Source organism: Tinamus guttatus, unplaced genomic scaffold (genome assembly GCF_059628265.1).
Source record: "Tinamus guttatus ecotype Peru unplaced genomic scaffold, ASM5962826v1 Tinamus_guttatus_pri_ptg000455l, whole genome shotgun sequence".
Lineage (NCBI taxonomy): Eukaryota > Metazoa > Chordata > Aves > Tinamiformes > Tinamidae > Tinamus > Tinamus guttatus.
In genome coordinates, this window is record NW_028288989.1 from 259,225 (window position 1) to 278,680 (window position 19,456).

At 39.3% G+C, this 19,456-nt stretch overlaps 1 protein-coding gene across 1 annotated transcript; it reads right to left on the reverse strand.

Moving 5' to 3' along the window:
* Window positions 1–1,551: 1,551 nt before the first annotated feature.
* On the reverse strand, window positions 1,552–17,614 carry AMACR (alpha-methylacyl-CoA racemase). The gene is made up of 5 exons (XM_088532101.1): window positions 17,365–17,614; window positions 16,018–16,161; window positions 13,538–13,698; window positions 9,134–9,320; window positions 1,552–2,267 (listed from the first exon to the last, which is right to left on the reverse strand). The coding sequence occupies exons 1-5, from the start codon at window positions 17,612–17,614 to the stop codon at window positions 1,858–1,860; spliced, it is 1,152 nt and encodes a 383-aa protein (XP_088388227.1). The 3' UTR covers window positions 1,552–1,857.
* Window positions 17,615–19,456: the final 1,842 nt, after the last annotated feature.

A 19,456-nucleotide genomic window follows, 5' to 3' on the forward strand; every position in this document is an offset into this window, starting at 1 on the left:
GCCACGGAGGGGTGGCCCAGGGCACCAGGTGAGGGACGCCCGTGGGGCTGCCTACACATCACGTGCTGAGGTGCACCGAGAGCTGCGCGCAAGCTGCTCCTCCGCTTCCTGACAGACAACCATGCTGCCCAGACCAGAGCCCTCTCTCCATTCAGCGAGCAGCATTCCTGCCAGCAGAAAAGTGGGGAAAAAGGTATCTATAAAGATATCTATAAACATATATTCAGGAAGGGATTTCAGTGCACTTCAGGTAGGTAAGTGAACCTACCTATTACCCTGGAGTGTTAGGGAGAGATAAAAAAGCTTGACAGAAGTCTGCCAAGAGCCAACTGCTGAGTACCTCTCTTGTGTCAGTTGTGTGATACTCTCACTGCAACCAATTGCTTTCTTGGTTTCTGAAAAAACAAAGGGGATGAGGATCCCCTATTTTTTTAAAAAGAGTCTTACCTGGCGCATAACAAGCAGTATTCCTGGCAAGAAAACAGAAGGCTTCAACAGGAATCTGTGGCGATGCACCAAAACCAAACCTTGCATTTCAACCACCCACACAATGCAGCTCATCCAGGCTATACTGGATTTAACAGGAGTTTTTAAATTGGCTTCACTTGCGTTGGGTCAAAACCTAGATGCACTGCAGCTTACACCTGATGATGTTTGTTGTTCTCCATGTAATCAGATACATCTGGGTCAAAGAAAACTGTCAAATCTTATTGCAAACATGTATAACATTGAATAACTCATTAAAGTAGTTAGCAGCTGAAACTTAAACACCTTTTGCTATTTGCTTACGTGATTAGGACCTACTTGTAGTTAGGATCTACTAAACAACTCTTGCTCTCATGCAGGTGTTCTGTGGCAAAATATAAAAAAGTATTTTTTACAGTAATAAGGCTGACACTTTGGCATGACGTATGTCAAATAGACATACCTCAGCTCTGAAGTTTTTGTAACTAACGAACTGATACTTAGCATGGTAAACACTACGATACAAAAAATAAGCAACCCCTTGGAATTTAACTCCTGATATGCCTAACTAAAGAAAACTGTATTAAGACCATGCATTTTTTTCCAAAAATAAGTTGAAGAAACAAAGGCTGCTTCAAGTAACTCCTAATTTTGAAGGGAACAACCACCAGCATGGAATCGCCATTGTTCAAAGCTCGCGCAGCTAAGCTTCCTTACACTTTTTCCAAAAGACAGAAAAGGATTGGCAACTATTTTAAAGCAACAAATTTCATCCTGAAGCATTTTTCCAGACAAAGTGAAATTCCAAATGTAGAAAACGTAGTCAAGCTCTTAAATAGAACCACCACACCAAACTCTAGAGTGGAGCATAAGGACACAGGCTCATTATTTGGACCACTGTGCCAGCACAACAGTGCAAATGCACCAGCACAATAGAGATAAAAATCCCTTCCCATCTTTGAGCAAACAACACAATCACACATTTATGAAGCACATGACTGTATTTTATGAAAAGTATTACCTTCAGGTAATTACAAAATATATTACAAAGCAACTGTGTAACTAAGAATTCATATTAAAAGAAACAACCATTTTGCAGAATATGTTATTTAAAAAAACATTATGAGGATTTACATCTACTTAGTAAACAAAAAGTGCAGATTTCCAGAATGCAATTTCAGTAATGTTCTAGATGTATTATGAACACGGTTGGTATAGTCCAGTGAAAGTCATCCAGTTGTACAGGTTCTCAATTAAATTTAAATCTTCATTCATTTAAACCATTAATTTAAAAGTGATACCATACAAATATTATTTGTCATATAATTCAGTTTTAATGCATAATATCTTACTGCATCCATCTGAAATTCATCTGATTGGCATAGTTAGAGATTATAAATTAGCTTTTGGTTTACTGAATTCAATTACTTTATCAGAATGAAGCTTAGCAATCTCTTCCTTAGTAAATCCATATTCTAAAAGTATCTCTTCTGTGTGTTCTCCGATAAAAGGATCTCTTTTAAAAGATGGAACTGCCGGGGTCCGTGAAAGGAGAGGAGCAGGTCTAGGACTTATCTCTTCCTGATCATTTTTGATAAAAGAACCTCTTTGTTTGTTATGTTGATGCGAGGCAGCATCATCAAAGGATAAAACAGGGGTCACACAGGCATCGGTGCCATCAAATATGCTGCACCATTCTGTTTGTGTCTTCTGTGCAAATATGGATGCAAACATTTTCTTCATTTTGGGCCAGTCAGAGAAACTCAGCTGACTAGGAAGTTTATCTGAATCTAGCCCAAGACCTGAAAAGAAAAAAAAAAACAAGATTTAACAATAGCAGAGTTTGGATAAAACAAAAAGTTCCCCCAAACTAAGTGTTTCTTAAGAAACTAGTATTTTGCAGGCAGTCTAATGCTGCCCAGCATGCTCAGAGTCACTTCAAACTTCACATCTATGCCTGGGGGAGGCACAGGCAGAGACAAGAAGAATGCCATGCTCTATTACTTGCTCTTAAACTAGACTGCATCAGCTATGGCCTTCTAACTAAGTACATATAATAAACACTTGTTCGCATAAATGTCTTATAAGAGTAGCAGCTGCCTAGAAAGAACATTTTGTCCTGAGAACATCTGCTGTAATAGGTATTGTGTTATCTATCCAGCAGTAGTAACACACTTAGCAGCTGCTGCAACCATCCACTGAACAGGTCGATGGCTACTGCAAGATATTTAAGTCCCAGAAGTCAGTAAATCTGCCTTACTTGGCCATTCAGACTACAGTGTTTGCAGCCAGTGCAATCAGGTATTGCCTACTCGGGGAGTGCAGGCTTGGAAAAATGGGCACCTTATTAGGTCCCATACCAACTCCAGCAGCTATCTAGGAGATTATGACAATTCTGGAGCCTACCACTGGCATGGAGCCTACCACAGACACAAGAATTGTTTACTTTTCTTATAAGGAACAAAAAAGAGAGGAAAGCAATTAAAATCCAGTTTTAAAATGTAAGCAGCATACAGAGGGACACTGAGTGTATAATATCAAACAGAATTCATAAGTGTTAGGTCCAAATGGTCACAGCTATAGCACTTTGAAAGAAGTGAGGGGGAAAAGAAAATCAAAAAAAGCAGGGATAGAAAACATGTACAGTTAAGAACTTAAGATGGGCTTGAGAATAGCTATTATCATGTTTTACAAGACAACAAAAAATTGGAACTTTTTAGAAAACAACAGTTCTGTGCAAAATGCAGAGAATATGTTTGCTCTGGGAACATTTAATTTTGAATCTTTTTTCTTGTCTCTGTTGCTGTGACTGGTGTCAGACTGATGACTGGACTTTCAGTGTTTGCAGCAGGCTTGCCTACCAGATGCCTGTTTGCGTGCAGAACTGACACAGAACTCCTCGCATCTTCAGCTGTAAATAGACACAAAAAGCTTTCTATATTTTCTGCTATTTCCTCAGTTTCCTCATCGCTGAAAAGGGCAGAAACATAACTCCTACAGGGGAGAATATAATCATCTGCTCTTTAAATTTATTCTTTTTCTTGATAATCTAATCTCTACTACGTGTCCTTCTTGGGGCTCTATCTCTTCCCGGTTCTAAAGGCACCATAATATTTAGTGGCTTTCTGATCTATCAGACTCCAAGTGTTTGAAAAATGAATACACACTTATAAATCTTACTTCCGTACTGCAAAGAAAAACACACAGAAATTGCCAATTTCAGGAAATGACTCAGAAATTCTGCCATGCAATTGTTTGAAATTAGAGGAAAATCAATACAACCAAGGACAGAATGAATAGTTTCATATCTTAATAGAAATTCCTAAGGATATCAAATTAAATATCATTAAAAGGTAAGCATTAGTCCATACTTAGTTACCAAGTATGTGTACCTGTTATCTCTAAACTTAAAATCTTCTCTTCATAGCACTTCTTATCATTCTAAGTAAGAATTAATTGGAGATTACAATTACAGGTTCAGCATCTAAAATTAAATTGAAGCCACTGATACAAAATGAATTTGATTAATCTTCACTCAGAATATATTATTAAAGATCAATAGTGCTAGACACTCTACTTAAGGACTAGGAGGCGAGACAAATTTACATCCCAGAACAAGTAAAGCTAAGTAACAACCTACTAGCCATGATTCTGTCTCAATTGCAAACATCAATATGATAAATATTGATTGCTTAATTACGTTCCGGCTTCTAGGAGTCAGAACCTTATGAATATAACTCTATCATTATCATATTACACAATTACACTTGAAGATCACACCAGATAGAAAGTTGGCCGAATCTAACCCTGCATGCTCAGCTAAAAAGAACAATATGCAGAACCTAGAATTTAATATTACATGCTCATTTTCCACCACCCACTGAGGATTTCAGGAGCTTTTAAACAGTATGAACTCAAAGCATTTAAGCACTGAAGCTTCTCATTTTCCACCTTGTTCTAAGCATCTGCGGTACAGAAAACGGAATCACAGCAGGAGCAACTGAGTCAACAGGGAAAAAATTACACAGCACAGAATTGCTTGGGATACCACAGAATGACATATTTCACCAATATAACCAAAAGCAAAGTATCTTTTATGCAGAGAATCTGGTACAGAAATCAAAACCTGCTCGGATTTTGGTCTAGGGATTTTTCTTTAGAAAAGGCCAATAATTTATCCCACTACAGCTTTGAAACTGTGGTTTTCAAAAAAAAAGTCTCTCTTGTATGCTATAGCTGTATTGAGACAGATCTGCAATTGTTTAATACAGCAAATTACAAATTTGTTTTTACAGAACTTCTCAGACGAACTGCAGTGAAACTAGGCACCTATTTAAAAAACAGAGAAAAGAAAATTCGACAGATAAATCAGCAATGTTGGTGTGATAAAACAGAAATAATATTTTCTCACAGTATTTCAACAACAGTGGTTTATATTTAGGAACCTTGGTGGGATTTTGTTTGGGATTTTCTTCTTCTAGCATTCTGATTTTCTTTTCCAAGCAATACACTCATAGCACAGTAATTTTTAAATGATGTTGTAATGACAGGGCAACAGAATCGTCTAAGCATGACTATTTTTATGGCAAACTACAACCATAAAATATATATCATTGCTCTACATAAATGCAATTCATGTTCACTCTCACAGGGAATTAAACTTTGGAATATTCCAAAACAGCAGTGAATTTTCATTGAAGTATCTCCGTATTTGTTCTCCCAGCCCCTTGATTTTTATTAAAAAAATGATGGTTCATCAAAAGGGTGATTAGAACCAGACTGCTACCACTGCATCACTGCAAATGCATCCACAGCTGCCATCCAAGTTTGCAGGGTAAGTTTATACTAACTTCATCTTATGTAAATGAATTTACACCACATGGTGATGCAGAATCACATCCTTACCTTCTCCCTGATACATGAAAATACCAAGTTCTGCACGTTCCTCTTAGCCTGGCCACAGGAATAACTAAGCACATGTTGCTAAAAATCAAGATAAACTTGATCACAGAAGCGATCTGGAAGTTGGAAGACTTTTTTTTAATTAATCAAAAAATGGAGACCTAGCCTTAATAATACGTATTTCTTTCATCAGATTTCTCATAAGATGCATGATATTTTCATTATATGCTGGCTGACTTTACTAGTAACAAACTGTAAGCAAGATGACTACAGCATGTTTGTGAACAGCAAATAGTCTACAATGAGTTCAGAATATAATTTCTTATACTGCAGCTATTATGGGAGTTTACCTTATTTACTTTATATAGCTTCAATTTTTCCTCATAGCCAAGTTTTGGTGGTAAGTGGAAACTTTACTTTCCCTGGCAAGCATGATCCATACAGCAAATTTTCTCAAAATTAAGATGAAGTATTTTCTTAAACCTTACGCTTTCCTCTTTACAGCCCCCTTTAGAGCCTTCCCCTCTTTTTTATTACCTGCACTCTCATCTAGGTTCACCTGGGTTCCTAATTCTACAGGGAACCACTAAAGTGAAGCAAAAGGAAAATGGACATTAGTTTCACTTTTGCTAATCGAGTTTTGTGGGCAGAAATCACCATTCTTTCCACCACTTTTCCATCACTTTTTCCACATTTGCAATCTTTCAATCTTTGTCCACTACTTCTGCACATCCCACATTCTTTTGTTCTCATTATACGGGAGTGGCAGAGGTAGCACGTTTCTCTGAATATGAACAGATGGACATAAAGTGGCTTCTGAATATGTTTTATCTGGAACAGCACCAAGTTGTTCACCAACAGAACTGACCAGAAATATGAAAAAAAAAAAAGTATGAAATGAAATCATGGAAATTGTAACTGGAACACAGTATTTTACAACTACTTCAAGCAAGGAATAAAAGCCTTGAACAGACCACTCAGTCTAAACAGAAGTTTCTCGGTTTGAGGAACATTAATATAGTTCTTACAAGCAGCTTTTTCTTCTGTCTGACATTTAAAGGCTTAAATTCTAAACCGACTTCCTGCACTAGATATCCCTGAAAGGAAAAAGCTATCTTAGCTATGAGAAAAATCAGCTGTTCTAATTCAGTACATCACTGCTTCAAAAGCTTAGAAGCAGAACTACTGAAGGTGATAATTATTTCCTATGTGAAAATCTGAACGATTCACAATGTGTACTTAAAATACAGTGAAAACAACCATCTATTTTAAATGCAACATTGTGAAAAAAAATTCTGCTTATAGTCTGAAGCTTTCAATAACACTCTTTCATAAAATGAATAAATAAAAATTATTGACTGGAAGCAAAAATTGTAATACCAAAAGCATGTTTTTTGGTAGAAGATTGTAGTCTACATACTGAATTTTTGAATCTGACAAATGCTGACAGACGCAGTCACAAATGTGATTACACTTTTCTCCACACATGCAAATACACTTGTCTTTTATTGTGCGAAAAAAAATGTTTTTAAAAAATTTGAAGCATTTTGAAAATCAAGCCATTCTTGTGTGTTTTAAGTATAGGAAATATTTTCAAACATGAAAAATATGAAAAATATGGGTACCCTGATATAGGCTGATGGATTCATAGTTGCTGCTCTGACTTTATACTCCAAATTTCTGAGAAAACATCAAGAGAAAAACAGAATTTCAACATTTTCTGCAGTAAAGAGATACCTACGTGAGATAGAAACCAGTCAGACTATATTACTTTGTCCGAATACTGGAATCAACTATCCTAGGGTGTCCACCTAGACAACCTTTCCAGTTGACTGGAAAAAGCCTGAGCCCACACTCCTTTACAGATTGCGTTTTCCTCCTAATATATAGTTTTTATCCCACTTCTGTACCTTAAAAGCACTTGCTATTCAACTTAATCTCCAGAGAAGCATACGATAAATATTGCAGCCATGAACTTTAGGCCAAACAAGGAGTATTTGAGTAAGTAGAACTGTTTTTTTCTAGTTTTTTCTTTCCTCTTTCCTTCTTCGTATTTAATAGGCATTCTGCCTGAAGAAGGACGGGAATCACAAATTCCCTAATTTTCAGAGCAACGATTGACGATTTTGTATTGAATTATTTTTGTTCTCTGGCTCTATTTATTGCAAGCAAAAGGGGATTAGATGAGAATAACACTTCAAAGAACCAGTAACTGTGGAAAAAAAACAACTACACTTTCTCAAGGAGTGGCTTAGATCTGCAGCCTAACAAGCAAGGTATTCTCAGGACAATGAGAAACAGGAGCACTAACTCAGCCAAAACAACAGTTCTCCCAAACTTGGCATCTGATCTGGGTGTATAACATCATGTTGAACATGTCAACAGCTCAGTCCATGAGGCTGGTTAATGCATTTCCTATATCAGCATACATAAAACTACTATACAAGAGTTTGGATATTCTCTGCAATTGTGAAAATTCTCTGCAATAAATAGAGCTTTATAGCCATTTATAGAAGCAGCCATTTACTGCACAAATGTTTCTTTGGGAGCTCAATATCTGCAAAAGAGCAACATCAAAAAGAACAGAAGATGTCCTCCCGTGCCCACCTCCCACCTTGACCATGTTCCTGAATCTCAAACCCTTCTGGAAATGCAAGCCCTGGCACTGCCGATGCTCTCATTAGTGCAACAGAGCCGTGGGGTACCGAGTTGCCTGGCAGTACTTGCCTTGAGAAGGCACCCAGCCTGCAATTCCAGTAATAGTTTGTGGAGAAATGTTGAGCAGGAGTCAAGAGTTGCTTCACTGTTACCTTTGCCCAGCCGAGAGCTGCCACGTTAACTCTACACATCAAAGTGACCCCGTAACATAGCCTAGGTACATCCACTGTAGGTATCTCCTACATGGATTTTGTCCTACTCGTTAAATAGAACTAAAATTAGGTTAAGATGGATTTCTTACATGGTTTATATCCTAAATACTGGGAAAGGAAAATTAACTCCCAAATTCTTTGTGGATTTTTAAAACTTCCATATATTCAGCATGGAAAGCATAACAGTTTATCAAAGGGGAATAAAAGGAAATTATTTTTAAATGAAGTAACCAGGAAGAAACTAAGAGCACAGCTGGTCTAAACCTGAAACTATGCAATTGGTTCGAAGGTAAAGGGGCACTGCTAACTTCAGTATTAGCCTTATAAAATGATTTTGCATGACCCAATCTAATTTTTCTAAACACGTAAGTCATACTCTATAAAGTTATTTTAAAGCTCTTTAGTCAAACATAAAAGTCAAATCCATATAGTTGTACTCTAAAAGTATTCTGAAATTCTGTGGTGAAAATCAGTTTATAAAGCTGATTTTCATTTTAGAAAATTTTATCAAAAATATTATGGGATATTTCCAGGGAACACTCATTTTAAAAATAATATAAAATTTTCTTTAAACTTTTGTATAGCAAAAATATATGAAACTGTATGACATTTTATTTGCCATATTAGTCTTTTTTAAAATAGTTGTGCAGTGCTTCAGCCCCATCTTTGACTAGCAATACCAGGACTTTGGAAGAAAAGGAATTAAAAACTAAAAAACCAAGTGCTAGAAAAAGGAACTAAACCAGAAAGAAACAACTCTACCCAACTGGTTCATAAAGGGTTTGGCTTTAACAAAGACAAAAAACACAACAAACATCCTAAATCAAAATTCAGTTAAAAAGTTATCTATTCAATCATGCTTAGTGGATGTGAAACAGCTGCTCCAAGCGACTTACCCTTTATTAACTGCTCATAGAATTGTGGCTCGATGGCACCAACAGCCATGTATTTTCCATCAGAGGTCCTGTAGGTTTCATAAAAAGGAGCTCCACTATCTAGTAAGTTCTCACCGCGGGGTCTGTTCCAAAGTCCTAAATTTTGTGATTTCCACAGAAAAGAACTCAGGTATGCTGTTCCTTCTACCTTCAAGATACAAAAAAAAAGTAAACATCCACTTCAATAAATTAGCTGACATATTGCCTTAATTGACATGAAACAAGACTGCAAACACTCACCAGCTAGTCTGGCCTGGGTTTAAGATTTTTAACCTTAAAAGCATTTTCATTTCTTATACTTGCGAAGCACAGCTGGTATTGCATATGTCAATTTTTTTACTACTAAAGAATAACAAGCGGTATAAGTATAACAATACTACTTCAGTTTCCTAGATTAGCAACTTTATAACAACTAGTTGCTCACATACATGTTCCCATTTTAGGTGATGGAACAAGCTTCCTTGGTATCTAGAACCCTAAGTACCCGTTAGCCTTCAAGCCTTATACCTATGGAAAGCAGGATGCTGACACCAGTCCTTATAGATGAACAACTTGTCTTGAGCTTACCTGATTATAATAACACTGCTATTTTTAGAAGCAGAAAATTGAAAGGAAATCAGAAATTAAAGGTCTCTTTCATACTGTGTGAATGAGGAAGCTCATCCAGATGGCTAAGTTGGAGCAAAAAATTAACTTCCCACTCCTCACATCATCAAGTACTTAGAAATTTTCTTCCCCCTCAAATTGGAGATAATTGTTCAAATGTAGTAGTAGCTATCATTTTGTTTAATGCATTTTCAGTTGCGTAAAATTAATTTGAGATTGTCTGTAGAGGTTCTGTAAATAGAAAGCTGCTAAATTTTAAAGTAGAAATATCTATAACTTTCTACCTTTCCAAGCATAAATTTTAAAAAGACATAAATCTCAAGTATGCAGAGTCATGAAGGTTTCTTCATTTAAAATACATTGGTTGTCTTCTTCCTCTCAAGTTCTTGTCAAAATCCAGGAATTCTTTTGCCCTATTTGCTATATGTTGAAAAGATTTAAGGTTACACACTTTCACTAGCACGTTTGCAAAACAACTGCAAGACCACCAACTTACTGCTTGCTTTGCTAATAATCATATATTGCATTACACACATCAGCAAAATATTACATGAAACACATTGGAAGGTAACAATTAGTGAGCTAACACTCAGAATAAACTCAAACTGCAAATTTGGTGTCTAAATTTGTCAGAACTATTCAGAATACCTACCTACCTACCCTAACATCTACCCTTGCCTACAATTACAGTAAAACAGCATTTCTTCTTGACTGGCTCTCAGAAGCATCCCAGGCTTGGCAACCAGACACCCAGCTCGTGCCCAAGGCCCTTCACAATTCTGAGACAAGTAAAATGGTGGCTAAGCTCTGCCCTGAACCCCAAAGGCAATCTCAGATGACTCCACACATGCCACTGTGGTCACTTTTCTCTTCCACTTAACTACACAATGATTACAGCACTACTGGTTATGCATTTTCCCCAAGGACTTCCTAATGCTACAAGCGCCAGGAGGCTGTGAAGCAGGGATTGGTGGCCCAGTACACTTTGCTGCTGGGTGGCCTCTCCCCACACCACAGCTCTTCTTTCCTGCCGCAGAGCAAAATAGGGCCAGCAAAATGACTGAGAAAAACCCACTCCAACCTAAACTCCAGCCTTGTGACTGAGCAGCTCTTCTAGGATGTGGGAGCTTTGGTCTTCTATACCTAGAGGCTGAGAAAAACCTGGATGTCCAGTCTTGTGTCTGACAGGGAAATGCCCTGGCCACAAGGCTGCTATACAAGAAGTGGTCGATAAAATTTCTCCTGTGGCTTCTTTCACAAGAAAGACTCGGTCAGATGCCTTCTGTGAGAAGGCCCTGTGTCTGAACAGGGGACTGAAGTGAGGGGAGTCACCCTTATTCAGCACCCTAAGATGACTGTATCCTACCACAGTTTTCATCCAGCACCCCACTTGGTGTGCAAGAGTAATCAGATACACACGTTTTCAGAGAGTCAACAAGAAGAGACAGTAACTAATATGAATTGGTTCACACCAGAAGTTTGATCCCGCAGAGCTAAAATGCAAGACTCAGTGTTTACTTTTTATGCAGTGTAGCAATTATACCGGACTAATGTGAAGAGATGTTGCAAATGCAGCCCTTGATCTGATTGCCTCTCTACCCTCTTTTTGTAATAATTCAGATTTGCTAACCAGGAGTTCTTCACATGTACATTACGATAAAAAAATAAGGCTCCAGTAAAACACTTTTTTCTTCATGAAATAAGACAAAACCTTATGAAAAATAATTTTCCCTCTTTTACCATAGAAATTTCCCCAATGTGTTCTTGGCGTATTCAGATTAACTCAATTATTCAGCAGCATAATACACCGACTAAATAAAGCTTTAAAATTAAATGACAGCTCAAATATGTTGATGCTGCATTACTGTATTAAAAAGAGAAAGGAAAAGAAAACCCTACTTCCATGAATCAAATTTAGAAACGGAAACAGACTCAGCCATCCCATCTTATTTAACTGTGTTTGTTGTGGATGACACATACATGTTTTAAATCAAATATCTCACAGAAAGTTTGTGCAAGTGAAAGTGTATTTTACCTAAAATTTAGCTAAAATTTAGGTAATATAAGTCCAGTATCACCAGATAAGCATTTCAGGGCTTGCTTGGAATATCACTAGGGAACTGTAAATTCCTCAACTACTACTGAGACAAGAAAAAAAAATGGTAGAGAAGTTTTCAGGATTTTTAAAACAAAAACAAACAAACAAAAAAACACAACAAATTCCTTTCCCAATTAGCCAGAGCTTTCATTTGGACATCAGTAGCCTTGCACTCATTCTTCTTGTGAACAAATTCTTTCAATGGCTTCAAGCAACGATAGAAAAGATAAGGTAATACTCCCAGCCATAAAAAATAGCCTTGTACATATCTGAAGACTTATGCTATCTCTTTATAGTTTCCACTTCACAAATATGTAAACTCCTTCAGTCTTCCCCTGCAGGTCATGCTTTTTAGACCCACAGTCATTTTTGCTGTATGTTCTTTGGGCTTCCTCCAACTGCTTTTTTTATTTTTTCCTGAAAAAATGATCATCGGTGTTAGACACTATTTTCCTGAGGCCTTATAAATGCTGAATAGAGGAACTGATTAGAAGACTTACTTCAGAAACCTTGCCGGTTCAATTTCCTTTTTATATATCCTAACACAGTGTCAGTGTGTTTCACAACATCATGGTACTGTGGTGCTGTTGACTCATGTTCAGCTTGTGACTACTGTAAACCCCAGGATGGTACTTTAGCTAATTGTTCTCAGGCTGTATTTGGTGGATAGCTAATCACTTCTGCCTAGCAGGAGCACTCAGCAGTGGTCGCTGTGAAGCTCAGTCAATTTCTTCAGGTCATTTCACGGATTTGTAAAGGCCATTTTCAATTTCAATCCTTCACCCAACACGCTTGTAGCTCCTCCCAGATTCACTTCATCTTTAAATTTAACAAGTGTATCTTGCAGTCTCTCATCCAGTGAAAAGACTGACAGAACAAAAGACCCTGTGGAACTCCACTTAATTTTTTTTTCCATTTTGATAATTGCCCTTTAATAGCTACTGGATTAGACCAATTTTGCACTCTTCCCATGCAATTTTCATCTAGACCATAATTTCATGACCTACTTTTGAGAATGTTCTGTGAATCTGTTAAAAAACTGCTAAACAAATAATGTCTGTTGCTATTCCCTAGCCTCAAGATCTCTTACGATGAAAGGATTTTTTTAATTTTATCACTTAGAACCCAAATGACAGCCTTCATTGTATTACACTGTCTCTAGAGAGGTCAAATTTTAATTGCACTGCCTTTTTAAAAATAAAAAGGAAAAAGTGCAAGTCAGGAAAAAAAACTTGTACATAATAGTATCAACGGGTTTCAAGGATAAATGTAAATATTTTTCATCTACAGAAAACTGAGTGGCCTTGCAGTGAAAAAATCCATAGCATTCATGATTAAACTGCTACAAATTTGCATGTTGCCCTTCTGTCATTTCTTCTATCTACTCTATTCTATTCTCTCTTCTATCCTCTTCTATTCTATTAATACTATATACAGTAGTACATAATACTGTGTGACAACATAGTAATATATAAAGCATATATAGACTGTAGACTATACAGTCTACTATATTTTATTAAAACAAGTTTTGAATTTGATTTCTTGGCTATTATTGATGACAGTGTAATTTTGAGGGGCAGGGCAGGAGCATAAACCAATTTTACCGACTTAAAGAGTAGAAAAGAAACAGCAAACCACCCTCCCCATGAGACAAAACTTACCATACTGGCATCAACAATCTGCCCTTTGCCAGATTTGGTACGTTCATACAGGGCTATAATAATGCCCATCGCACACAGGACTCCTCCACCAGCAAAGTCAGCCAAAAGGTTTAAAGGTGCATAAGGATTTTCATCTTTTCTACCCAGCTTTGACAGCACACCTGATAGCAAACAAAGTAAATGTAATTATAAATCTTAGTTTCTACATTCCTACAATTGAAGTATCATTCTCTACAATCTATGTGAGCAAATTAGGGACAAAGCAAGTTTCTCCCAACACTGTTTTCTGATTCCAATCCAGTTAAGCCTTTTTCACAAAAGAATATACAAAATCACATTCACAAAAGAATATCCATAATCCTGTTAAAATGTGTCTGCCAGAAATTATGCAGAAAACAGAGCTTTGCATCTGCCAGCATTTCTTTGCCATCTTTTCTTTATCACTTCACTCTTTGAAGATCCTTCATAACAATTCCATAAGAAACTCTCCAGTAAGATCATGTCTCACCTATGTGTATAACTTAAGGGCAAAATTTCCTGAAAAACTGCATGATTCTTGTTTGGTTAATTAAAGTCTAATGCATTTAAGTGCAAGCAGCTGAGTGTACAGTGTAAGGAGGTTTGCAGAACTGTAATGCACGTATAAAGCTCTGTCAATGACCAGACTTTGACTTTTAACTAATGGTTGTCACATGCATCAGCATATTAACATACTAACTTACATCTAGAATTTCTAATGTAAGCCACTTCTGAGTTTCAGAAAGCGAAAACCCATCCAGAAAATAGCCAAGATGTGAGATCATCTCAATTTTGAGCACCTCTCAAATAACTTGTCCCATTTCCTTTAATTTGGCTGGAAAAGCTGATTATGAGAAATTTCAAGAAGACTTAATTAAAGTGAGAGTTCATGTGTTTAAAAACAGACTTATTTTTACACCAGGATGTCTGGCAAGAGAAACACTACCAGTGAAACAGTAAGTGCAGTGAAGGTTCTGTAACTCATTCCTTTCTTTAATTCCTGTAAAGAAAGGAATTTCCTCTTCTGACCTGGAAATCTCATAAGCTTTTACACTTTAAAAGTACTGATACATAATTCATATTTAAATTTGAAATATCAACAAGTTTGACATGTCTGACTGCTTGGAACTTCCTTCTTGTAAAAGGCCTTTCTCAATTACAAGATAGCACTAAACAAGACTGTACTTACTAAAAAAAAAAATAAAGAGAAAGGATTATCATCCAAGATTGCAACGGATGACAATGCTTGTTCCCTAAGTATGTAACAAACTAAACTATCACAAAACTTTTAAAATCATGCAGACATGAAGTCAAAGGTGTTTCAAATAAGGTGACTTTCTTCTCTTTTATACACCCACAATCTAATGCCATGAGAGAGGACTGAATTCAGCACTGAAGAAACTTCATTGCCCAATACAGTGGATCCCCACGGATGAGGGCACCAGATTTCCACATCTCTTCCAGTTCTGCCCTGACACTTCCCTGGGGCTAACGGAAATGCAGCATCCAGAAATTAGCCACAAGATTTTGGCTCACTTTTGCTCTTGCTTGGAAAACGGGCAGAGACAGAAACACACACAGTGCTGGCAGTGTGAGAAGCAGCAAGTGGACCCATACACAACCACAAATTGAATGCTACCATCAATATTGGGTCATTTTGTTATTGTTTGATATTGCATACCTGCAAAATCACACATTAAATGAGCGTACTGTCTTACAATATTCTAAGGCAATGTAGTTTTGCAGACAGAAAAACATTCTATTTTAAATCTGCTTTGCTTTAGAATAGTATAATTGGGGAGAAAATCACAGAAGAAAAGCACAAGATAATGCTTTGTAGGCTGTGCAGTTTTACTTTATTTCAAAGCAGCTGCTCACAAGGCAGGCAAAATAACCTGCAACCCTACTGGGACTACGAACATATTGATTTTCTAGCAGAGAGGCCCCAAAGGAAAAGATAAAAATACATACAGACTTCAGTTCTCTTTAAAGAAAAAAAAATATTCAGATAAAACAGCACAAAAGGAGAAAAATACAGTCTGAGAAGACACACTGATCCAGCCTAACAGCTCACTGCTGTTGTAAAAATAAACACCTTGCTCAGCTTGAGTTTCCTCCATTTTCTTGTGCTGATTTATTTATTTTTTTTAACATTTGTCCAACCAACCTCTTAGTAAAGTGCTTCAACCCATTTTTCCTAGGTCAGTTTTTAACATGCGCAGGAGCCGAGCTAGCTCGCAGAGGTCAAGCAAGCACCACACACTGGAGGGAAGGGAGCAAAGAGAAGCACAAGGATGAAGGAGGAACCTCTTCCTTCTTGCCAGTGAGGCTTCAGATCAGCTCAGCTGCTTCACCAAGCTATATATCTCATGTAATTTGAGCTATCTGCAAGAAATTTTTCAATAGATTTTTAAGCCTTGATTTATACAAAAAAAATTAATCATAATATATTTTCAGCCTACCTGATAATGCCAAATAATTGATGTCATGACCTGCAGACTTGGCATACTTTCCTGTCTGGCCAAATCCAGTGAGTCTAGCATAGATGAGCCTGGGGTTCTCTTCCAAAAGAACCTCTGGACCAAGGCCAAGTTTTTCCATGACACCTGAAAAAAAAAAAAAAAAGAATTAGGATTTAGCACATTATGAGACTCAAAACATAGATGATTCATAGTTAAAAATAAATGTAAATTGCACTATAAAAGAATTGAAATTTATGAAACATTCTATATACATAGAATATATATACACATACATGCACATGCCTTCTAATTCAAGATCCATATTATAATGCTAATAGCCAGAATATTGCACAGCATGCATTTTGAATGCATGACACTTAAAATGCTTTATGCTCCTTTATCTTTCCCCTTTTTTTTTCCTCCTTTTTTATTTCCCCAGTAGTCTGCCTCGTTACTTCCAACTTCCATCAGAACATACTTCCTTTGGAAAATCTATGTATTTTCCCCCTCAGCATCCCTTTTTTTCCTGTACCTTTAACTCCCTAATGCAAAGTGATCACTCAACTACACACTGCACAAACCATCTGCAACAGCTACAGAAGAAGAGAAGCTAATTCCCTTTTGTAAAAAATAAGGAGCTTTCTGAAATCTATCAAATATGGTTTGGGACAGCATACAGTCTACAGTAATCAAGACTAATATTTTGATGGCCCATTTCTAAAATAGTGGTTTCAGAGAGGCATTCCGTTTGGGCACAAAACATCAGTTTTTATCTGTGCAGTGACCCTTGGTCCGACTGCAGCCCATCGTCCACGCTCGGGCCTGCAGTAAGGCCAGGCCAGAGGAGCAGGCAGGGACGCCCTCGACAGCGCTTCAACGCCTGCTCCATCCTGCAGCTACTGCCGACGCTTCTTTCACAAACCCATCCGTAACACCCTCAAATACCTTAAAGCCTGGTTTTGTTGCATTATTTTGTAAATAGCGGCACAGCCGACCAGCGCTAAAGGAACAACAGGGAAATTGAGCAATATGTTTCTACCAAATAAAAACTACTCTGAGAAGCCGGGTCCTTCCCGTCACCAACAAGGAAATGAAACAGGGGTAAACACCTCGGGAGAAGAAGAGTTTCTGGGCTCGCAACCACGGCTTAAGGGAGCAGCCGGGGGCAGGCGAGGGGCGCAGCCACCCCGAGCAGGGCACACAAGGCCAGGCCGGGCGGCGGGGCGCGACAGTCCCGCTCTGCGCACCCGCCAGCTCCTTCCCTGGGTGCCCCAGGGCCGCCGGCGCCCGAGCAGCCGCGTCCCGAACCAAGCCGAGCCGAGCCGAGCCTGCCGGCGCCGGCCTCACCGTGGCGGAAGGGCTCCACGAGCACGTCCGCGGCGCGGCACAGCCGCCGCAGCGCCGCCGCGCCCGCCGCCCGCTTGAGGTCGAGCGCCAGCGAGCGCTTGCCGCGGCCCTGCACGTCGGCGGCCACGGCGGAGCGCGGCGCGCGGTCCACGCGCACCACGCGCGCGCCGAAGTCGGCCAGGATCATGGCGCAGAGCGGCGCCGGCGCCAGCCCCGCCAGCTCCAGCACCCGCACGCCGCTCAGCGCCATGGCGCCCGCCGCCTGCCGAGCGCCGGCGCATCGATGCGCGCCCGGCCGCGCCGCCGCCAACGGCCCCCGCGCGGCCGCCAACGGTCGCAAACGGCCGCCGCTGCCGTCTCAACGGCCGCGCCGCGCCGAGGCGTCCCTGCGTGAAGCCAACGCAAAAGCGGCATCCTCCGGCTGTACTGGCAGCGAGCCCGTGCCCGTTTCTGCGTGCTGGTTGCGGGAGGTGCAGGGCCGGGCAGGAGACGTAAAAAATCAGCCCCGGGAGTTCAGGGAGGCTGCACTGGCAGGTGGTCTAGGGATGCTGTAGGATGAGACATGTGGTACCTGCGCTATCTCATTCCGAGTGGTTGTGGAGGGCAAAAGGTTGCCCAGGCGCCCACCAAACAGCCGCAAAACAGTCTGTGCCACCACCTCGAGCCTGCGCTTGGGACACCCGTTGTCCCCATTGCAGGGCTGCACCGACTAACAAGGAGCCAGACAGATGGTGGGGACAGCAACACTGAACCCACAACAGGTTCCCTGCGCCCTTAGTGTTTCCAGCTCCCCACTGACTCAGAAGTGACCCAAGGTCCCCCCTAAGCATCACTTCTTAGGTCGTTGTCCCCGCTAGGCTTCTGCCCTTGTGATGAGCATTAGCCCGGAGCAGTTCCCGGCCTTCCAGATCATTCAGCCCTTTCCCCAGCATGGAGCACAAGAGCTTGCATTTGGTGAAAGCACACCAGGTTTAATAGCACCTGTATTCAGGCACAGTTGTGCTTGTAAAGCCCTCCAGAAAAGCAGCAGCGTTTCACTGGAGATCTGGCAGCTTTGCTTTTGTTTCGGCTGCTCACGGGGATGGACATGCAGCCAGGATAAGGTCATGAAACAGTATAAGATCCACAAGGCTTTTCAAACATACATCCTGCTCCTGGTATCTCCAGTTACTATACAGGAGACAGGACGAGGAGGCCATTAAAATAAATTCTGTGGTGATTTAATGTTTTTGTTTAAGTTCAATAGACAACAAAAATGGGTGAACGTTGCAAATATGAATGCAGAATTTGTTGGATCCCTACAATAACAGAGAGTCCTGTTTCCAGAATGCCCTTTATTTTTCCAGTGGACACCTGAGTGCAGCTCCCCAGTTGTATCCATTGCTATGCTGTTGCCCACAGGAAATGGTGGGGAGAAAAATATGTGCATGTTTATTCAAAGGAAACCAGCTTGTTTTCTTTGTTATCCATCTCCTTTAGAGATGCTATTCCATATGACGGTTTGTTTCCACAGTTACCATTGTGTTACTGTGTTACTGGGGCAGTGCATTTCTTTAAATTATTTTCAGTTTCATCTCCTTTCACCTTAAGGCTCTTGGGATTTGTGTTGAGCAGGAAGAGACAATTGCTGTTTTGTTGCCTTATTACATTTTTACCTGATGAAGCTTATTTTATCAGAGGCAAGTAAAATCATCATTACAGACTGGATTATGTGTGGATTTCACAGCTCATATATAAGGTGCTTTACAACTGTGGGGTTTTTTTTGTTTGTTTCTTTGTTTTTGTTTTGCTGTCATGTACTGTTAAAAAGTACCCTATGGCAGAAACATTCTAGTCATGACCTTATTAAATTATTTCGGTTTCAGCAGTATGAGGCTGGCACTTTAAGAGAGTTAAATCTACGTAAAAAAATGACTTTTAACAAGCAAAGAAAAAAAAAGGTGTGAGGGAGAAATAGGTTTTGATTGAGGAAGAGGTGGAGGTTAATGATCTGAATCCAGCAAACTCTTGAAGCAACCTAGAGTTCAGTAGAAAGTGTACATTAAAAACAAGGAACCTTCCCTTAGCATTAACTTACAACAGCAACAGTACA

Excerpts from the sequence above, each read along its gene's own strand:
- AMACR (XM_088532101.1), bottom strand. The coding sequence starts at position 17,614 with ATGGCGCTGAGCGGCGTGCGGGTGCTGGAGCTGGCGGGGCTGGCGCCG. Across the intron at positions 13,699-16,017 it reads CAATTATTTGGCATTATCAG|GTGTGCTGTCAAAGCTGGGT; the intron begins GTAGGCTGAAAA and ends GTTTGCTATCAG. Across the intron at positions 9,321-13,537 it reads AGATTGTTGATGCCAGTATG|GTAGAAGGAACAGCATACCT; the intron begins GTAAGTTTTGTC and ends TGTATCTTGAAG.